This window comes from Bufo bufo, chromosome 9, assembly GCF_905171765.1.
Source record: "Bufo bufo chromosome 9, aBufBuf1.1, whole genome shotgun sequence".
Classification (NCBI taxonomy): domain Eukaryota; kingdom Metazoa; phylum Chordata; class Amphibia; order Anura; family Bufonidae; genus Bufo; species Bufo bufo.
This window is the reverse complement of record NC_053397.1, coordinates 166,509,544-166,531,737: the sequence shown is the minus strand read 5'-3', so window position 1 is coordinate 166,531,737 and position 22,194 is coordinate 166,509,544. Positions and strand designations below refer to the sequence as shown.

The following is a 22,194-nucleotide window of genomic DNA, read 5'->3' as shown; positions in this document are numbered from 1 at the left end:
CCCTGAAATTTTGTAGGCCAAAAGCCCAAGAGTAACGAGTTTGCTAGTGTAGGTCCCATCTGTTAGAAGCCACCTTGTTGCTGGTAGATGGGCACAATACAAAAATGTGGGCAAACAGCTTCTAATTTCCATATAAGTAAGTATAGCAGTGATGCAGTTTACATTTATTCAGTGTACATTCATGGAAGCGTGCTGCTACTTGTAGTCCTTGTTTGTAGATAGATAGATATTGCACAGCGAGTAAGACTAGCTATGGAAAGAATATGCAGAAGACTGTAGTGTTCGTTCTTCTGTATCTTGGTCCTGGAATGTTTAGCTCTTTCTTTTCTGAATAATATGTTAGATACTTGAGCCTGCCATGTACAAATAAGTTGACATTAAGACCGCTAACTACAATGGCAGAGCTATAAAATAAACTAGCATTGCCATTCTGATTGCAACAATACCTGAACATCTGATCTCCCTATTTACGTCATAGCTGCATCTTGAGAACCATGACCTTGCAATCAGCATCACAATAGCAATCTGAGCCCAATCTGAATCCTAGGAGATGGGCCAGTGGAATGGAACACAAACGTTGAATGATGAATAAATATATTCATTATGTATGGGAATTTAGGATAAAATAAATAGTCTCAGTTAAGCTGCTTTGGATTAGCATAAGATATACAAATGGCATATTTTAAGGAACATGGCGAGTAGTCCTTAAAATAGTAATGCTCACTGTTTACAGATCCTTTAGCAGTGATCCCTGTAAACCACATTAGAAATTAATAGGCTTGTTTGGTCAAGAAGTTCTTACATGCTGAGAATTTTTTTTTCTATTGATATGGTTCAAATGCATAATCAACTCTCTGCAGATTTGATACTCTTCGAAGGAATTTTCCAGGTATAAAATACTCTTGGGGGGAGGGGGGTAAGCACACTGTACTGCTGAGTCCTCTATGAACCTCCCCCAGCACATCAGTCACTTTGCAAGGGGGAGGGGGGGAATATGATTGGTGGCATCAGCAGCAAGGAGTTATCCAACCCCTATACTGCCCCCTAAAATGCATGGGCACCTTACTTACACCATTCCCCGACACCCTCATTGCTTCTGATGCCCGCACAGCCGCCACTGCCTCCCTCCCGTCACGCAGATGAAAACATCCAGTGACATGGGGGTCAGTCAATAGCAGGCCACGATGGGAACGAGCCTCACTAGCATCGCAGGTGACGCTAGGGAGGCTCATTTCCGATGTGGACTGCTATTGGCTGCACCCCCCATTGGGCATAAGTATTCTCTGTATGCGGTGCCTGGGCATTTGGGGGACATAATAGGGGTTAGATAGCCACTTTAACCCTTAGGATACCGGAGGTTTTTTCATTTTTGCATTTTCTTTTTTCTTCCCTATCTTCCTTGAGCCATAACTTTTTTTATTTTTCTGTTCACATAGATATATGAGGGCTTATTTTTTGCGAGAGAAGTTGTACATTAATATGGCATACAATGTAGTAGGAAGCGGGCAAAAAAATTCCAAATGGGGTGGAATGTGATATGCAGTATGTTTTACTCTTTCAGGTTTATATTATGATCCCTGCCATGCTACTTCTTTTGACTTGGACTTTTAGATGCAGAACCATGTCATCTTCAAAGTAAGCTAATAATTTTTTAATATATTTTTTTAGAATATTTTAAATATAGTTTATCTATAATATTTGATTTCTGTTTTATTTCACAGAACATATCCTTATTGGAAAATATGCATACAATTTTTTAGTTACTGCAATAAAGTCGGTTAATTATTAGTTTTTTTTAAGATTTATCCCTAACAGTTTTAATAGGCCAATTATACATTTCTTTATTAACAAATTAGCGTGTGGCAGGGGAGGATCGAGAACAGGAGATGAGATGGGCCAGGGGTGGGTAGTGGGCGGGGTTAGGGGGCCCAATTCAGATTCTTGCTATGGGGCCCAGTGATTTCTATGTACGCCCCTGGTTTCTAGTATTAATTAATGTTGAGAGCATCAGATCACCATGTAACTGGCTGGCAGCCATGAGAAGCGGTCAGGCAGCTCCCTGGGCGATGGCCCACAGGGAAATTTCCCTGTAGAGTTTATGGCCAGCCTGCCCCTGATGATGTATCCTCAGGATAAGCCATCAATATCAGATCAGTGAGAGTCTGACTCCAGGCACTGACCCGGTCAACTGTTCAAGGAGGCCATGTGATCAATGAACATGACATCACTGGCCTACGAAGAAGCTGCAGTACTACAGCCTGTTACTATTACTTAGTAATGTCACAATCATCAGTCACATTACCTATATGCAGCTTAGGCCCATTCAACTGCTTGGGCCTGGGCTGCAATACCAAGCAAAGTCATTACACAATGCACAGTATGGAGCTGTGCTTGGTATGCTATGAGGAGATTGAATTGGCTGAGCGCTGCAACCCTTTCAAGCAGCCAGACCCCCACTGGTAGGTCAAAAATATTGTACTCCTGGAAAACCACTTTAAGGAATGTTATAAACGTGTTCAAAATGGTCCCAACCTCCAACGTCACTTATACACTTAGTGCATATGAAAAAACTAATATTATATACTTTTACTGTACCTCTGCTTGGAAACCTTCAACCAAAATAGCAACCAGTAGATTGAAGAGTACATAGTTCCCAAAAGTCATCAAGGCCACAAAGTAGAGAGCAGCCCATGGAGATGTACTGGCCATACCATTGTACAGCACCACGTTCCAGTCTTCCTGTGTCAAGATCTGAGGGAAAGTCAAAAGATAATATAATATATTTAAAGATATATACAAGTGCAATTAAATCATATTATGTTCACACTATGCAAGTTTAACCAGGTACAGAATGTGACTTTCATTAGCTTTGCTCTTACTTCAACATATCCTGAGATATTTGCTGGGCGAGTTCACAGCTTTGAAAAATACATGATTTTACAATGCTATGTCACAAGATGTCTATACTGTTTGTGGCTATATGTGGCCACCCAGTGGTTGTGATATGAATTTCAGCCTGTAAAGGGTTTTGCTAATACGTTGCAATATGTTTTGTTAAACTAAACAATAGCTGATCTTAAGGAGACCAACTACAAAAAACACTGTGGAGCCTCATTTAAGAGTCTCAATGCAGCAATCCAAAGTGCAAAGCTCCCTGGGAAACAGTAATGTGCAAAATAACCGTGGAGTCCGAGTTATGGGTCTTCAACACAGTGAAAGCCAGATATCCCTCAAGGGAAGGAAAACCAAGCAAAGTGGTGTCCCCATTATATAGATCACCAGATTAACCATATTAAGTGGCCTCTATGTCAAGATCCAGCTCTTTTAAAAGCCTTAAGGAGGTGACAGGGGAAGGCCTAAGCCAGTTATCCATCCACAGACAGCTGTTTCGGGGTGTTGCCCCTCATCAGTGTGGAGTAGGATTCTGGCTAACCGGGAGCAATGCCTTGGAGACTACTCAAACAAAACAATAGCTGATCTTAGGGAGATTTAAGAGTCTTAACACAGAAATCCAAAGTGCAAAGCTCCCTGGGAAATTGTAATATGCAAGATAACCGTGGAGCCCCAGTAATGGGTCTTCTACACAGTGAAAGCCAGATATCCCTCAAGGTAAGGAAAATCAAGCAAAGTGGTGTCCCCACTATAGAGATCACCAGATCCACCATATTAAGTGGCCCCTTACAAAATTAAGGGTGGATAAAGCGATTTTCTCAGTAAAATGGGAACTTTCTAAGGAACATGGCTAATTTTAACAGTGTAGCGCCACACCACGTCATGTGCTGGGTATTGCAGTCCAGCTCTACTAAAAACAATGTGTGTCACTTTTTTTGGGGGGAGGGGGGGGGACTCTCATTTTTTTTTTTTAACCTGGAATCCATTTAAAGCTGGAAAACCTGTGCATTGCAAGACGCACCAGCAACAATATAAAAGTTTGATATCCAGCAGAAAACCTGATTATACAGCTTTTATAACTTAGGGCTGGAGCCTTGTTCTTCTTGCCTGGAACTGAGCTGCTGATTTGCCTGCACAGCTATCTACAAGAAAAGATAAACAGCTGCTAGATACCTCCGGGTGAAAAGAATATAAAATCCAGCATGGCAAACATTACAATTTCACACAAGCGTATTCAGTGCAAGAAATACGCTGTATGTCAGAGGTATTTCTTGCCCTGAATGCTGCTCCTATGAGATTCTGGACCCACAGAATCATAATGATTTATAATGTTTTGTGTTCCTGCTCAACTCTAATGAACTGTATTGACTGCATTATATGAGTTCAATTCATTAAGTCCTCTTGCACACGAACGTTGTGCATCCGTTCCGTACATTGGGGATCGCAATTTGCGGTCCCCAATGCACAGGCAACGTCCATGTGGCGGCCGGGACGGATCGACACCCATTCAACTTGATTGGGTCCGTGATCCGTCCGCGCTGCAGAAAAATACAAGTTAAATTTTTTCGCGATGCGGAGGCACGGACAGAAACACCACGTCCGTAGTGCTTCCGTGGGGTCCCAACCCGTGCTTCTGTTCTGTGATTGTGGATGCATTCAAGTGAATGGGTCCGCATCCGTGATGCGGAGTGCACACGGGCCGGTGCTCAAGTATTGCGGACCCGCCGTATGCGGGCCGCAATACAGCCACGGCACACAACGTTCCTGTGCAAGAGGCCTAAAGCTGAGATCAGGCAGGAACACACAGCACTAAATGAATCACTATAAATTGGTAGGTCCATATCATAGGAGCAGCATTCAAGACAGGAAATATCTCTGACACACGGGGCGTATTTCTCACACTATATACGCTTGTGTGAATTGGTAATGTTTGCCATATTGGATTTTAAATTCTTCTCACTCGCTGCTTATCCCCTTTCTTAGAGTAGATGAATATTCAAGGGGGCCCCTAAATTTCTTGTAGAAACAGTAGTTGTGCAGGCGCTGAATTAATATTTGTGTGAAATTGTCCATCAGTGGGCAGTTTTGATGCCTCTATACTGTACATATTGGACTGGTTCCTGTTGATAGATCGTTGGGATTTGGTAACAATAATGCAACATCCAACTGAAGTAACCAAGATTATATGAGGGGAGGGCATCTATCAACCTTGATAAGTTTCTGAATTCAATTCAATGTCATTAAAAACCATCTTACACAACTGCACTGCCCAACCGTGAACACAGCTCAGAGTAGTTATGTAGGATGTTTTGTAGATGTCATTAATTACTAATCAGTCTAGGAACCTTGTAGATCTATGGACCCAACATGCGCACTGATCAGTGTCTGTACTTTTTATTGACTTCTATCAACAGCCAATATGCTGCAGGCCATACATTTGGCAATGCAATGCACTCTAGACAATATAATACATGGACAGTCCAGGTGAGCCATAGTTCTTAGCAGTTAGAGACAGATCTGCCCCCAGTTGAGGGTATTACATCCAAATATGGCACATGGAGAGGGAGTTGCCTTCATTTGTGGACACTGACTATTTTAGTAAATTGACAAATATTTTCCTTATATTGGCCTGTACTGTTCCTCTCTGGTAGGCTGTGGGCAACTGACAACCCCTCTCAGGGTGCACTCCACCATTTGGGCAAACTCCTTTTCATTCCTACACTGTCTAAATGCCCAATATGCTGAAATATTACTTTTCTGTTATATTTTCTCTCCTGATGCAGATAGACATCTGGAAGCTTGGATAAATTCCCAGGGACCGTATGCCAAATTCTCATCTATCCAAATTATCTCCACATGCGTAAAACAAATATATTATTTGATGGACTGCTTCACTAATGAGTGTTTATTGAATACAATTCAGGAAAAAAGTTACATTTGTGAAAGTGTTTAAAGAGGTTTAGAAACATAATGGGCTGCTTTGTGAAATAGTGCCATTCCTGTCCATAAGCCATCTGTGGTATTCAAGTGATTGCAGTACTAGGCACAATCTAGACCCGGACCATAGAGAGACATAGACACTTTTTGCAGAACAGATTTATTTTGCAGTGGAATTACGATGCAGTCCAAATCAACGCTTTCACTTGCAAGCAATCTTGTGGACTGCAGTTGTCACTTAAAGGGGTTGGCCACTTTCTGGTTATTGATGACCAATGTGTTTGTTATATGACACTTACTAATATAGTCTTCGTTTCTATTATGCTACATTTTCTATATTTCATAAGGTATGCTTCCTTGTTTACCAAGACTTTTGTGCTGTCTACTCAGGGATCCTGTCCATAATAGGGCTGCTGATGGAGGGACATGTGACCAGGCAAATCACCTAAACGTGATGTTTACTCCATTCAAATACAATGCACCTGTCATCTACACTTGCACTGTTGGAAGTTCAGTGCAGGTGCAATGTGTTTGAATGAAGGAGACTGTGATTTGCCTATTCACATGACTCTCCATCAGTGGCCATTTTATGGGCAGGACCTCCCTGTATACAGCAACAAGGGTGCATATCTTATAAAATATAGCAAAAGTCACTTAATTTTAACAAAAGCTATATTAGTAAGTTCCACATAATCATCTTATAAGCACATTTGTCAATAGTAGCAAGGGAGTGGCCAAACCCTTTAATATAGTTAAAATTAATTAGTAGAGTTGACATGGAAGAGACCTTCTGTCTAAGTCCCGGTTGATATTTAGATCCATTCTATTAGATAGAGCTATACCTTGGCTATTAAGAAATTATGCTCAAGCGGCCTTCTGTAGATCCCAATTGTTCCAAATTAATACTAAATAATAAAAATAAAAATTTCCAAATCAATACTACAAACACATTTGCTATAGGAACGCAGCAAAAAAAAATTCACAAGTGTTAAATATTCTATGAGTGTCTACAGACAAAAAAATCTTGACTCTATATAATATTCTAAACTTAGATTTGCAGGGAGTGATATATATATATATATATATATATATATATATATCAATGCATGGGAGACAGGCATGAATTTGAGCTTCATTACACTGAGAGTTTTGCCTATGCCAACACCTAAAGTGTCAAGATGTGTAAAAGATACAAGAAAAGTATTATAAACGTCTCACAGGGTGGAACTACACCCCAATCAAGCTACAAAAAATGTTTCCCTCTGAAAGCAAAGAGTAAATAGTGAGACTTGATTGCTTTACCATATTTGGTGGGAACTGTATGGGACACAAGCTGGCCAGAGATATCCCAAATATGTAGCTTTAAATTACTTCTTTATCCCAAGATTTGCCTCCCGGGCCTACTCACAGATATAAAATGCTTATAACACTCCAGGAAGCTCATGGAAATTTTACTAGCAGCAGCTAGATTGCTCACTCCACTTTACAGGAAATGGATAGAGACCCCAGACAGGTCACACTGGATTAACAATTGTGATCATATACATCTTCTGGAGCAGAGAATCCATTAGGACTCCCACTTTCATGAAATTTCCTTAAATATGGGATCCGTGTAGAATATTTAGAAAGTTTAGTGAGGTGTAGAGGTCCAGATCTCCATATATTGTATGCATAATCGACAAATTTTAATGTCCCAAACTGGAGTTTTAAATTACTGTTTGAATCCTCAACCCACCCCACCCCCTTCACAGTCTGTCTCCCCCTTTTTTTCTTCTCCTTTTAAAAAAAAAAAATATATATTTATTATAACTATCATCTATCATAATATCAACCTCTCACTCCTGTCTCCAAGACTTCTCATGAGCTGCACCAGTACTCAGGGATGTGCTACCCTGGATAATCAGAATAACTCCCAAGACTCACAGTTTTAGGGGCTCCCTCAAAACCCATTTGTTTAGGGGGCACTGGCCTATAAAATCCCCTAAACAGATTTTGAAAATAAAATCAATTTATAGCACTGCAAAAAGCCTCTTTGTAGCTTACAGATAATACATAACCATGCCTACGTTTCAGGAAATGAACTTTTTTTTGTCATTTCACACCACCTTTATTTTATTCTTAAAAGTTACACTAAGTTCTAGAAACTGTAAAATTACAATAAACTATTGCTGTAAAATAAACTGAGGAAAACGACTACTATTAATTAGTAATTTGCATAATTTGCCTTTTCTCTTGCTTTTCTCCCTTAACACATGTCAAAATTAAAAGATTGTTTAAGAGCAGGACATATTGCAGCATTTTTGTCCTCAAAATGACAACATATTTATTTTATATATGAGAAAACAGCTGTCAAAATCTGCCGGCTGAAATGGAATTCATTTAATACGTGCTTTAATGAAGATTTAATGAATTGAAACTGTACACACAGAATATATGAACAATCTAGACAATGCTAGCAATAAAACTGTTGTAGCATAATAATTTTGTAAATTAGCCCCGTAACTTCATTAACACAATAGTAAGGCAAATATCAACATAACTGAAAGAACAAACTTGAAAAAATGTCAAGTTCTATGTCGTCCACGAACAACAACATTTCATTCAGCATTTCATAAAGGAAGCAACTTATTGAGAAGACATTTTTATTCTAGTTTTTCTTTTAATGTTGCATTAAATACCACTAGATAAGCCAATGGTGTTATAATTCAAACCAAGACTATACTTACACCTGAGCTACAAGTGAGTCCATAGCTGTACACTGAACAATGCTTCTTAGGGTCCATTAACACGTCCGTAGAATGGCATCCGGGTGTGGACCCATTCATTCTCTAAGGGGCAGGAATGGATGCGGGCAGCCAAGAATAGGCAGTTCTATGGGGGTGCCAGCCGGGTGTATTGTGGATCCGCAATTTGAGGATCCACAATACACTACGGACGTGTGAATGGACCCTTAAAGGGGTTCTCCAGGAATTAAAAAAATGAAAATAGTTAAATATTTTATAATATTTATATTCACAAATACCTTTCATTAGTTATAATGGCTTGTTTTGTCTGGGGAGCAATCATTAGGAGGAATAAAATGGCCGCCGTCCTATCAGTACACACAAAACCTGTCCTAATCACACAGTAGGACAAGTTACTTCACCACAATGAGCCATAGTGTTTCCTCCTCCTCTCTGCTCTGCTGGTCAGGAATCAAGATCCTGAATACAGGTGAATCTCTGTGGGAATGGAGATGATGAGGAGACATGAGAGGAGGGTGAGGAGTGTCTAATGAGCAGCAGAACTTGTTTATAGTCTCCATTACCACTGCCTGTCCTGTCCGTCCTCTCTGTACTTCACGTCTCATCATGAAATTCCCCAGAGATTCAGCTAAAGATCTTATCAGCTGTATTCAGGATCATAATCCCTGACGAGCAGAGCAGAGAGGAAGATGAGGCAGATCTATTCCTCAATGTTGTAAAGTAACTTGTCCTGCTGTGTGATTTAGGACAGGTTTAGGGTTCATTCACACGTCTGCAATTTCGTTCCGCATTTTGCGGAACGGAATTGCGGACCCATTCATTTCTATCGTGCTGCCCGGACATAGAATTGCGGACCCGCACTTCCGGGTCTGCAATTCCGTTCCCGAAAAAATAGAACATGTCCTAATCTTGTCCGCAATTGCGGACAAGAATAGGCATATTCTATTAGTGCTTAACGCACATTGCCGCTGTCCGTGTTTTGCGGATCCGCAAAACACACACGGATGTGTGAATGGACCCTTAGTGTGCACTTATGGGACAGCGGACATTTTGTTTCCCCTGATGATTGCTCCGCAGACAAAATGAGCCATTATAAATAATGAAAGTTATTTGAGAATATATTTATAATAAAGTAATATTTAAGTATTTTAGTTTTGTTAATTCCCAGAGAACCCCTTTAACTGAGACTTAACTGAATCTGAAACTTTTGGTGCTTCCCGTGGCACTTTTTGTTAACTTCTACAATGGAAAAAGACACTTGACTCCAACCAGGTTTGTACCAGGCTTTGCTTGGTAGAAGTCACAATGTAGCCTGAACCTTAGATTTATGCTATATGTTGTTGCTTGTTTATAGGAGGTACTATTTATTTAAAATATATTTTTATTACATTTTTACATGACCAGACATCAGAAAATATAACAAAAAGGCAATAAATCACAAAAGATATATTGAGTCCTCAACATAGGATTTTTGATGGTCATTTTGAGTTATCCTCTTAGGGCATCTTTAACTTGTGACAATCCTGGCATCAAAGATGCATTTGCCCGCACCCACTGATTGTCACCAATGTCATGTAGGGGCTGCAAGTATGATAATAAGATGATGATGATTTATGGAAGTAGTTTTAAAAGTTTAAATGTTGTTCATACACAAACAGATGAACTGTATGTAGAGACCTGATGGATCTAAAGAAGTCTATAAAGCATGTGATTACCCTAGTCAAAGGTGGTTAGGTGCACAATCCACAGTTAACATCCCAAAGTGAGAAATGTATAAGTGATGGCATTTTGTAACAATTCAATTTTTTATTATATCAGCCCTATTTGGCTCTGTTGACCATAGGGGTGCTTGTATCCAGTTATCCAGTTAAACCAACAACAATAAGCATAGAAATGCTCACTTGTGGATTCATCTTCTGATTCAGTTTGACCTGCACATGCTAAATACTGATAATACTGATATGCAGTGTTAGAACCAGTATTGGACTGGAGCTGATTCTGGGGGCCCACCCTATAGCTACTGTGGGGATTCGCTCTGGTAGTTGGGATAAGTGGGTGCAGTACAGAGGCAAGGTACAATAAGTTCGTAATTCAAATGTCCATGTTTATTCACATATAAGGTCAAACAAAAACACTCTTTGCAAGGTTGGTGTTTGTTCACACCGAGTAGAAAGTTTGTGCATAAAAAAGTCACCTGCTTCCAGCAGTTCAAATGCAGGCTTTAGGTGGCCTGCACTTCCAACACACAGGTTTCAGCACAGAGCTCATTTCCCACACCAGCGATTCCCAGAGCTCCTCTGTCAGAGAGAGGTAATCACTCCCAGCTGACACTGCCGGCTGTTTTTTTTTTTTATAGGCCAGTCAAGACACGGCCTGGGACGTGGGGAGTAGTCACCCACCCTGCACTTTGATTACTCCCAGTAAGAGCCGTCCCGGATCAGCTATACAGCCATACTAAAATAGTGAAGTATCAATCAGCATTAGCTGCCGCTGACAACTGAAAATACCGGCTCTTACTTCACCGAGGCCAGGAACCCCGGTGACGCATACCTTCCGTCAACGACGGACCCTTGCTCCGTCCTACACTACCTAATAAAATTAGGGTACGTCCACATGGGACTTAGACACTGCAGATTTCCACAAATCTGTGGCAGCAAGTAAACAGTATTTAGGTAGAATGTGGCACTCATGTCTTATTACTCGGGTGCTCTAGTTGTGGGGTCCGAACCCCATAAACGACAATCAAATAAAATAAACAAGATTTGTTTGAAGTATTGTGCTGATTTTTATTTAGTTTTCATATGCAAGGCAACTTTTTCATGTACATGTGACGTTTCGGTCAGTATAAGGGTCCATTCACACGTCCGCAAAATGGGTCCGCATCCGTTCCGCAATTTTGCGGAATGGGTGCAGACCCATTCATTTTCAATGGGGCCGGAATGTGCTGTCCGCATCCGCATGGGTGCTTCCATTTCCGCCAAAAAATAGAACATGTCCGCAAGTGCGGACAAGATTAGGCATTTTCTATTATAGTGCCGGTGATGTGCGGTCCGCAGATTGCGGAATTCACAATGCCAGTGTCCGTGTTTTGCGGATCGGCAGAACACTTACAGACGTGTGAACGGACCCTTAGGGTACTTTCCACTAGCGTTTTTCTTTTCCAGCGCTGAGTTCCGTCCTAGGGGCTCAAATCCGGAAAAGAACTGATCAGTTTTATCCCCATGCATTCTGAATGGAGAGTCCGTCCTTCAGGATGCATCAGGATGTCTTCAGTTCAGTCTTTTTGACTGATCAGGCTTTTCAGAAAAACGTTGCATGCTGTATTTTTACCTCCGGCCAAAAATCCTGAACACTTTGACTGAACGATGGATCCGGCCTTTTTCCCATTGACTTGCATTAACGCCGGATTCGGCGCTATGTGTTCAGTCAAACCGGATCCGGCTTTTGCATGTTAAACCCGAAAAATGTGAAAAAAAAGTTAAAGTCCATAAATGGCGGATCCGTTTTTTCCAATGCATTTTTTCATTGTGATCAAAATCCTGATCAGGATTCAAATGTAATCCGTTTTCACACGTTTTTCCGGATCCGGCGGGCAGTTCCGGTGTCGGAATTGAACGCCGGATTAAAACAACGCTAGTGTGAAAGTAGCCTTACTTGTATTTTATTTATTGAAATTTGTGCCCATTCTGGGCTTTGAAGTCAAGGAGGTGATCAAGGAGCCTTCGCTCTAAGCCAGTGCATACAGAGATAGCTGTCGATCACTGATAGGACCACCTCCTTTACTTCAAAGCTCAGAATGAATTTAAAGGAATAAAACACATTATACTGAACTTTTTCCTACAAAACAAACTCTATCAAACTGGTCAGCTCCTCTTGATTTATAACATGGTCCCTGTAGCTTACACTCCATTTTCATGGTGACAAGTTCTAACATATATGAACATTGCACCATACTGTTTTGTGCACTGCCATACAGCAATATTGTCGGCCATTAATACTGATCATGAGGGTCTGAACTCCGGGTCCCCACCAATCATCACAGTAATTGGAGCACAGGGCTTCCTGCAAGTCACCCATCCTATCTAACACTACAGATAACAGTGAAAGCTTGAATGCATTCAAAGGTACCGGCAGTCCTGTGTAACACCACAAGTAACACGTTGATAAATCTGAGTACAGATAATGCAGTAGATGTCACCTGCAGTCCTATGTAACACCACAGATAACACAGCGATAACTCTGTGTACAGATAATGTAGTAGATGTCACCTGCAGTCCTATGTAAAACTACAGATAACACAGTGATCGCTGTCTTAGTTCAGATGATGCAGTCGATGTTACCTGCACAGATAACACAATTATCACTCTCTTAGTACAGATAATTTAGTAAATGTCCCTTGCAGTCCTATGAAACACAACAGATAACACAGAGATAACTCTGAATACAGATAATGTAGTAGATGTCACCTGCAGTCCTATGTAACACCACAGATAACACAGTGATAACTGAGTACAGATAATGTAGTAGATGTCACCTGCAGTCCTATGTAATACCACAGATGACACAGTGGTAACTGAGTACAGATAATGTAGTAGATGTCACCTGCAGTCCTATGAAACACAACAGATAACACAGAGATAACTCAATACAGATAATGTAGTAGATGTCACCTGCAGTCCTATGTAACACCACAGATAACACAGCGATAACTCTGTGTACAGATAATGTAGTAGATGTCAACTGCAGTCCTATGTAACACCACATATAACACAGCGATAACTCTGTGTACAGATAATGTAGTAGATGTCACCTGCAGTCCTATGTAACACCACAGATAACACAGCGATAACTCTGTGTACAGATAATGTAGTAGATGTCACCTGCAGTCCTATGTAAAACTACAGATAACACAGTGATAGCTGTCTTAGTTCAGATGATGCAGTCGATGTTACCTGCACAGATAACACAATTATCACTCTCTTAGTACAGATAATTTAGTAAATGTCCCTTGCAGTCCTATGAAACACAACAGATAACACAGAGATAACTCTGAATACAGATAATGTAGTAGATGTCACCTGCAGTCCTATGTAACACCACAGATAACACAGCGATAACTCTGTGTACAGATAATGTAGTAGATGTCAACTGCAGTCCTATGTAACACCACAGATAACACAGCGATAACTCTGTACAGATAATGTAGTAGATGTCACCTGCAGTCCTATGTAAAACCACAGATAACACAGCGATAACTCTGTGTACAGATAATGTAGTAGATGTCACCTGCAGTCCTATGTAACACCACAGATAACACAGCGATAACTCTGTACAGATAATGTAGTAGATGTCACCTGCAGTCCTATGTAACACCACAGATAACACAGCGATAACTCTCTGTACAGATAATGTAGTAGATGTCACCTGCAGTCCTATGTAAAACTACAGATAACACAGTGATAGCTGTCTTAGTTCAGATGATGCAGTCGATGTTACCTGCACAGATAACACAATTATCACTCTCTTAGTACAGATAATTTAGTAAATGTCCCTTGCAGTCCTATGAAACACAACAGATAACACAGAGATAACTCTGAATACAGATAATGTAGTAGATGTCACCTGCAGTCCTATGTAACACCACAGATAACACAGTGATAACTGAGTACAGATAATGTAGTAGATGTCACCTGCAGTCCTATGTAATACCACAGATGACACAGTGGTAACTGAGTACAGATAATGTAGTAGATGTCACCTGCAGTCCTATGAAACACAACAGATAACACAGAGATAACTCTGAATACAGATAATGTAGTAGATGTCACCTGCAGTCCTATGTAACACCACAGATAACACAGCGATAACTCTGTGTACAGATAATGTAGTAGATGTCAACTGCAGTCCTATGTAACACCACAGATAACACAGCGATAACTCTGTACAGATAATGTAGTAGATGTCACCTGCAGTCCTATGTAACACCACAGATAACACAGCGATAACTCTGTGTACAGATAATGTAGTAGATGTCACCTGCAGTCCTATGTAACACCACAGATAACACAGCGATAACTCTGTACAGATAATGTAGTAGATGTCACCTGCAGTCCTATGTAACACCACAGATAACACAGCGATAACTCTCTGTACAGATAATGTAGTAGATGTCACCTGCAGTCCTATGTAAAACTACAGATAACACAGTGATAGCTGTCTTAGTTCAGATGATGCAGTCGATGTTACCTGCACAGATAACACAATTATCACTCTCTTAGTACAGATAATTTAGTAAATGTCCCTTGCAGTCCTATGAAACACAACAGATAACACAGAGATAACTCTGAATACAGATAATGTAGTAGATGTCACCTGCAGTCCTATGTAACACCACAGAAAACACAGCGATAACTCTGTGTACAGATAATGTAGTAGATGTCAACTGCAGTCCTATGTAACACCACAGATAACACAGCGATAACTCTGTACAGATAATGTAGTAGATGTCACCTGCAGTCCTATGTAACACCACAGATAACACAGCGATAACTCTGTGTACAGATAATGTAGTAGATGTCACCTGCAGTCCTATGTAACACCACAGATAACACAGCGATAACTCTGTACAGATAATGTAGTAGATGTCACCTGCAGTCCTATGTAACACCACAGATAACACAGCGATAACTCTCTGTACAGATAATGTAGTAGATGTCACCTGCAGTCCTATGTAAAACTACAGATAACACAGTGATAGCTGTCTTAGTTCAGATGATGCAGTCGATGTTACCTGCACAGATAACACAATTATCACTCTCTTAGTACAGATAATTTAGTAAATGTCCCTTGCAGTCCTATGAAACACAACAGATAACACAGAGATAACTCTGAATACAGATAATGTAGTAGATGTCACCTGCAGTCCTATGTAACACCACAGATAACACAGTGATAACTGAGTACAGATAATGTAGTAGATGTCACCTGCAGTCCTATGTAATACCACAGATGACACAGTGGTAACTGAGTACAGATAATGTAGTAGATGTCACCTGCAGTCCTATGAAACACAACAGATAACACAGAGATAACTCTGAATACAGATAATGTAGTAGATGTCACCTGCAGTCCTATGTAACACCACAGATAACACAGCGATAACTCTGTGTACAGATAATGTAGTAGATGTCAACTGCAGTCCTATGTAACACCACAGATAACACAGCGATAACTCTGTACAGATAATGTAGTAGATGTCACCTGCAGTCCTATGTAACACCACAGATAACACAGCGATAACTCTGTGTACAGATAATGTAGTAGATGTCACCTGCAGTCCTATGTAACACCACAGATAACACAGCGATAACTCTGTACAGATAATGTAGTAGATGTCACCTGCAGTCCTATGTAACACCACAGATAACACAGCGATAACTCTCTGTACAGATAATGTAGTAGATGTCACCTGCAGTCCTATGTAATACCACAGATGACACAGTGGTAACTTTCTGAGTACACATAATGTAAATGTACCTGCAGGGCTGAAGACTAACAGAAGGGGCCAAAGCCATCTGCTGCATCACATGTGATGGGGCCTTACTAAAGGAGGAAGGGGGCCTGCGGGGCTTGACTTGACCTCTGCCTGTGCTGCTTGGCTCCTACTACTGCCACTGCTTGTGTGCTAAATTAGTCCTCTGTCTGAGGATAGCATTGACTCTGTTCTGCCCCTTATTTTGTCTCTGCACTCTCAATGAGAAGGGAGAGATGGGCAACACAGACAGTGATGCGGTGGGGCCCCTCATTATAACTAAAAAAGCTGCGCTCGCAGCACTGTGTGTGGGCAAGCAGGCAGGGCCATCATGTGACACTGTCAGAGGTCCCGCCGGAGAATGCTCTGGTAGACCAGTCTGACGCTGGTTGGAACTCACTTCCTGCTTGGCAGAGAATGGGTCCAATGGCACTTTATAACCGCTCTGCCCAGCTATTTATACAAGGGATCATTCTGTATATGGCTCTTATGCACTGGCTACATCATGATTGTGGGGGGGAAGTTAAGCCTATATGTTGACAAAAAAATTACAACTATAGTATATAAACATATATAGAATGTCAGAGGGTGCACTGTCAATTGGCTAACCCACTGCCAAACAATTTAATGTTTTAGAAAAATTGATAGGCACACCTCCGCCTAGAATACTGTATTCAATAAAATCACAATAAAATATTAATTATAAATGACAATAATAAATAAATAACAATTATTTATTTCATATTACCAGCATGGCCCTCTGTTAGCGCTTACAAAAACTTTAAAGAAAGTAGGGAGATATTACACTTACCTGTACTAATATATTTTCTTAAGCAGCCACGCCCCCTCCTGTCCTGCTCTCACCATGCCCCCTCTTGTCCTGCTCTCACCACGCCCCCTCTTGTCCTGCTCTCACCACGCCCCCTCCTGTCCTGCTCTCACCACGCCCCCTTCTGTCCTGCTCTCACCACGCCCCCTCCTGTCCTGCTCTCACCACGCCCCCTCCTGTCCTGCTCTCACCACGCCCCCTCCTGTCCTGCTCTCACCACGCCCCCTCCTGTCCTGATCTCACCACGCCCCCTCCTGTCCTGCTCTCACCACGCCCCCTCCTGTCCTGATCTCACCACGCCCCCTCCTGTCCTGCTCTAACCATGCCCCCTCTTGTCCTGCTCTCACCAGGCCCCCTCCTGTCCTGCTCTCACCAGGCCCCCTCCTGTCCTGCTCTCACCACGCCCCCTCTTGTCCTGCTCTCACCAGGCCCCCTCCTGTCCTGCTCTAACCATGCCCCCTCCTGTCCTGCTCTCACCATGCCCCCTTTTGTCCTGCTCTCACCACGCCCCCTCCTGTCCTGCTCTCACAGCTACCTGGCTTGTCCATGCTTGCACCTGCCATGGAGGAGCTACCTTGTCCATGCCTGAAGGAGTGTACTGCTGTCTGGGTCCTAAAGCACCCTGCTTGTATCAGAGGTGCTTTCCTTCTGTGACTGGCACTCCTGGCTGTGCAGGGCTGGCAGGGGCTTAGCAGGGACACTTGTTAAAAGCTGAAATAAAGAAACTTTTGCAGGAGTAAGGGAGACTGAGGGGAAGCTGTGATTGCTTATCTGACTGCAGGCTCTGTCCCCTCTGTTACCCCTCTACTGAGAGGATGTAGCAGAGCCAGGGAACCGCTGTGGACCACAAACTGTGAGCAATCCCAGTGTCTGTCTTGTTTATGGCCCCTCTGCTCTATGTTCTTATCACAGACATGATATTACAGCCAGACCAACAGTTCAGGAGCTTTAACCCCTTGTGAGCTGTCAGTATGGCTGAGGTCAGTGATAGCAGCAGCAGTCACTGGTCTTGTCATCTATAATTGTGTGTCCTCTCCTTCCTGCACTCTGTATATGGTGATATGTGACCCCCACCACTGCATATAGAGATCCGTGTCCCCCCTGTACCCTGTATACAGTAGCCCACGAGTCCGCTCCAGCCCTATTCACTTTAATGGGGACAGGTCGACAAGCATGCTGAGAGGCAGCCGGACAAAAAACGCAGTGCGCTGGGCATCAGTGAATGTGAATGGGGCTGGAGCGGACTTGCGGCGGCACTCGTGGGCTAGCGTTAGCATGGATCCGGCAGGGGAACAGCCTGCCAGACCCTGCTAACTCTACAGTCGTGGCCAAAAATTTTCAGAATGACATAAATATTGGAAATTGGAAAAGTTGCTGCTTAAGTTTTTATAATAGCAATTTGCATATACTCCAGAATGTTATGAAGAGTGATCAGATGAATTGCATAGTCCTTCTTTGCCATGAAAATTAACTTAATCCCAAAAAAAACTTTCCACTGCATTTCATTGCTGTCATTAAAGGACCTGCTGAGATCATTTCAGTAATCGTCTTGTTAACTCAGGTGAGAATGTTGACGAGCACAAGGCTGGAGATCATTATGTCAGGCTGATTGGGTTAAAATGGCAGACTTGACATGTTAAAAGGAGGGTGATGCTTGAAATCATTGTTCTTCCATTGTTAACCATGGTGACCTGCAAAGAAACGCGTGCAGCCATCATTGCGTTGCATATAAATGGCTTCACAGGCAAGGATATTGTGGCTACTAAGATTGCACCTCAATCAACACTTTATAGGATCATCAGGAACTTCAAGGAAAGAGGTTCAATTCTTGTTAAGAAGGCTTCAGGGCGTCCAAGAAAGTCCAGCAAGCGCCAGGATCGTCTCCTAAAGAGGATTCAGCTGCGGGATCGGAGTGCCACCAGTGCAGAGCTTGCTCAGGAATGGCAGCAGGCAGGTGTGAGCGCATCTGCACGCACAGTGAGGAGAAGACTTTTGGAAGATTGCCTGGTGTCAAGAAGGGCAGCAAAGAAGCCACTTCTCTCCAAAAAAAACATCAGGGACAGATTGAACTTCTGCAGAAAGTATGGAGAATGGACTAATGAGGACTGGGGCAAAGTCATATTCTCCGATGAAGCCTCTTTCCGATTGTTTGGGGCATCTGGAAAAAGGCTTGTCCGGAGAAGAAAAGGTGAGCGCTACCATCAGTCTTGTGTCATCCCAACAGTAAAGCATCCTGAGACCATTCATGTGTGGGGTTGCTTCTCATCCAAGGGAGTGGGCTCACTCACAATTTTGCCCAAAAACACAGCCATGAATAAAGAATGGTACCAAAACACCCTCAAACAGCAACTTCTTCCAACAATCCAACAACAGTTTGGTGAAGAACAATGCATTTTCCAGCACGATGGAGCACCGTGCCATAAGGCAAAAGTGATAACTAAGTGGCTCGGGGACCAAAACGTTGACATTTTGGGTCCATGGCCTGGAAACTCCCTAGATCTTAATCCCATTGAGAACTTGTGGTCAATCCTCAAGAGGCAGGTGGACAAACAAAAACCCACTTATTCTGACAAAGTCCAAGAAGTGATTATGAAAGAATGGGTTGCTATCAGTCAGGAATTGGCCCAGAAGTTGATTGAGAGCATGCCCAGTCAAATTGCAGAGGTCCTGAAAAAGAAGGGCCAACACTGCAAATACTGACTCTTTGCATAAATGTCATGTAATTGTCGATAAAAGCCTTTGAAACGTATGAAGTGCGTGTAATTATATTTCACTACATCACAGAAACAACTGAAACAAAGATCTAAAAGCAGTTTAGCAGCAAACTTTGTGAAAACTAATATTTGTGTCATTCTCAAAACTTTTGGCCACGACTGCAGTGTGAAAGTAGCCTTAGTCGTGTGAGGATAGACAGGATGCTCCTCTCTATGTGAGCAGATCGATTTGTACAGGTTTATTCATCAGAGCTCTTGTGCAACAAAGGTCTGTCCCCCCGCTCAACAGCCCCCCACCTATGGCAGTCCATGCACCTAAACAGAAATCTATGAAAGCTCAGAGCTGCCGTAGATTTCTGGCTTCATTTGAGTAGATGGGCCAAATGGTTCTTATCTGCCGACACATTCTATGTTTCTATGTTTCTAAATTTGTTGGGGCGACTGGTCACGCCCCCTCCCTGCCATTGTCACACCTTTTTATTATTATTATTTTTTTAAAGGCACAGTTAAAAAGTCGCAAACACATAGTTTGACACTTTTTAACGCCACTTTTCAGAAACAAGGGAAATGATAAATCTCCCCCTCTATTCATTCTGTTCATGGCTTAAATCCAATGGTGCAACTAGAAATGACTAGGCCCTACAGCAAGTTTATGAACAGGGCCCATCGCCCCCAGTAACATATGTATGATACATTAGCATCATATTCCTGTGTGCTGCTGGGACTGGGGCGTGCTTCCTATTGCTATGTCTGTACAGCAGTTATTCACTGATGACTGAGTTATTAATATTATTCGAGGGACTCTTGTCTCTATGGAAACACAGGTGGACGGGGATGTCATGTGACTGGTCCTCTGAACATGCTGGCTGCAATGCATGCTGGGATATTTACTTTCACTTTACAGCTGCTCCTCCCACACAGCCAGTCTGAGGAGAGCCTCCAGGGAGGCATGTCATGGGGAACAGGTTAGAAAAATGATATATGGCCAGCAGTGTTGATTGAACATGCTCGGCCGAACACCAGCTCGGCTCGAGCATCTAGATGCTCGGCACATGGCAGTATTCAGGCGAATACCGCATGTGCTCGAGCGCAATGCTCGAGTCTCCTCCCCGCACATTTCTTGGTGGCTATGCAGTCAATAAACGTGCAGGTAAGTACTGCGCTCACTGTAATGCCGTAGCCATGTTGGTTACTGGCATTGCAGTGATTGGTTGGCCGGAACGCGTCATCGAGTGCTATATAGCACCCGATGACACATGTTCGGCTCAGTCTTAGTCAGGGAGAGCTGTGCTATAGAAGGGAAAGATAGTGTAGGGAGTGATATAGGAATATTTTTTATTATTTTCAGAGACCCAAAAGTCCTTTTATGGACTATTGTGTGTGGCAGCAGCAATCTATATTTTTAGCTCAAACTGCGCTAAATAGCGTGCAACAGTTAGGCCGCTGCAGACAGCGACATTAGATGCGCCACATCTCCTGTGTAAAGTGTGTGCATCCAAAAAATATCTGTGACATCCAGTGTACTTTTTCCGTAGACGGTGTCTGCCTCTGACAGTGACATTACCAGGGTCACATCAGGAGTGTAACGTTTGCGGTTAAAAAATGTATCTGTGACGTACAGTGTACTTTTTCAATAGACGGTGTCCGCTTCTGACAGTGACATTACCAGTGCCACATCTCCAGTGTAACGTGTGCGCATCCAAAAAATATCTGTTACATCCAGTGTACTTTTTCCGCAGATGCTGCATACAGTGACATTACCGGTGCTATCTCTCCTGTATAACGTTTCCTCATCCCAAATACCTGTGACATTCCCTGTAATCTTTTATTAGCCGCTGGTGACAGCATTGACATTATCTGCAGGATATCTCCTGTGTGAGGTTTTCCAAATACCTTTTTAAATTTGTTTGTGCATACACTTCCAAATCTTAGACTACTGTACGTGTGACGGACTTTCAAGCATATATAAAATTGAATATGAAGAAGGCGAGCAGTAAAGGATGGGAAAATGGCCGTGATGCTGATGGTGCACGCAGAGGCCGTGGCCCTGGGCGCGTTGAAACTGTGCCTGCTGCCAGAGCACAAGAAAAACAATCATCCATGATACCTAGCTTCATTTCCTAGTTTGCAGGGTGGTGCAGGACACCACTCTTGAAGTCAGACCAGTGCGACCAGGTGGTCGGTTGGATTGCAGCAGATAATGCTTCTAGTCGGTTAAGCACCACCCTGTCTTCCACCAAGTCCAGTCTCAGTAGCCAAGAGTCTGCTCAACACAATCCTCACCCTGATCCTCCTTCCTCCTACCATGGAGAGTCTGGGCAAACAAGTGATCCCACACTCGGATATTCTGAGGAGCTCTTTTCAGCGCCATTTCTTGATTTGGCCCTCTCGCACGCTTGAAGAGGGACACATCTTGTGCCCTGATTCCAAAACTCTTGAGCATCCACAGTCACAAGAAGATGACGGTGGAGAATGGCAATTACTGTTTAATGAGGTGGATGATTATGAGACACAGTTGCCAATAAGTCATTGGCAATTACTGTCTAA

At 42.4% G+C, this 22,194-nt stretch overlaps 1 protein-coding gene across 1 annotated transcript in view; it reads right to left on the bottom strand.

The window, feature by feature from the left end:
* Window positions 1–22,194, bottom strand: part of CACNA1I (calcium voltage-gated channel subunit alpha1 I) — a 589,793-nt gene that overhangs the window by 221,215 nt on the left and 346,384 nt on the right. Inside the window, exon 12 of the mRNA XM_040407395.1 lies at window positions 2,596–2,751. Within this exon, the coding sequence (XP_040263329.1) occupies window positions 2,596–2,751 (156 nt within the window). The remainder of the gene's footprint in view (window positions 1–2,595; window positions 2,752–22,194) is intronic.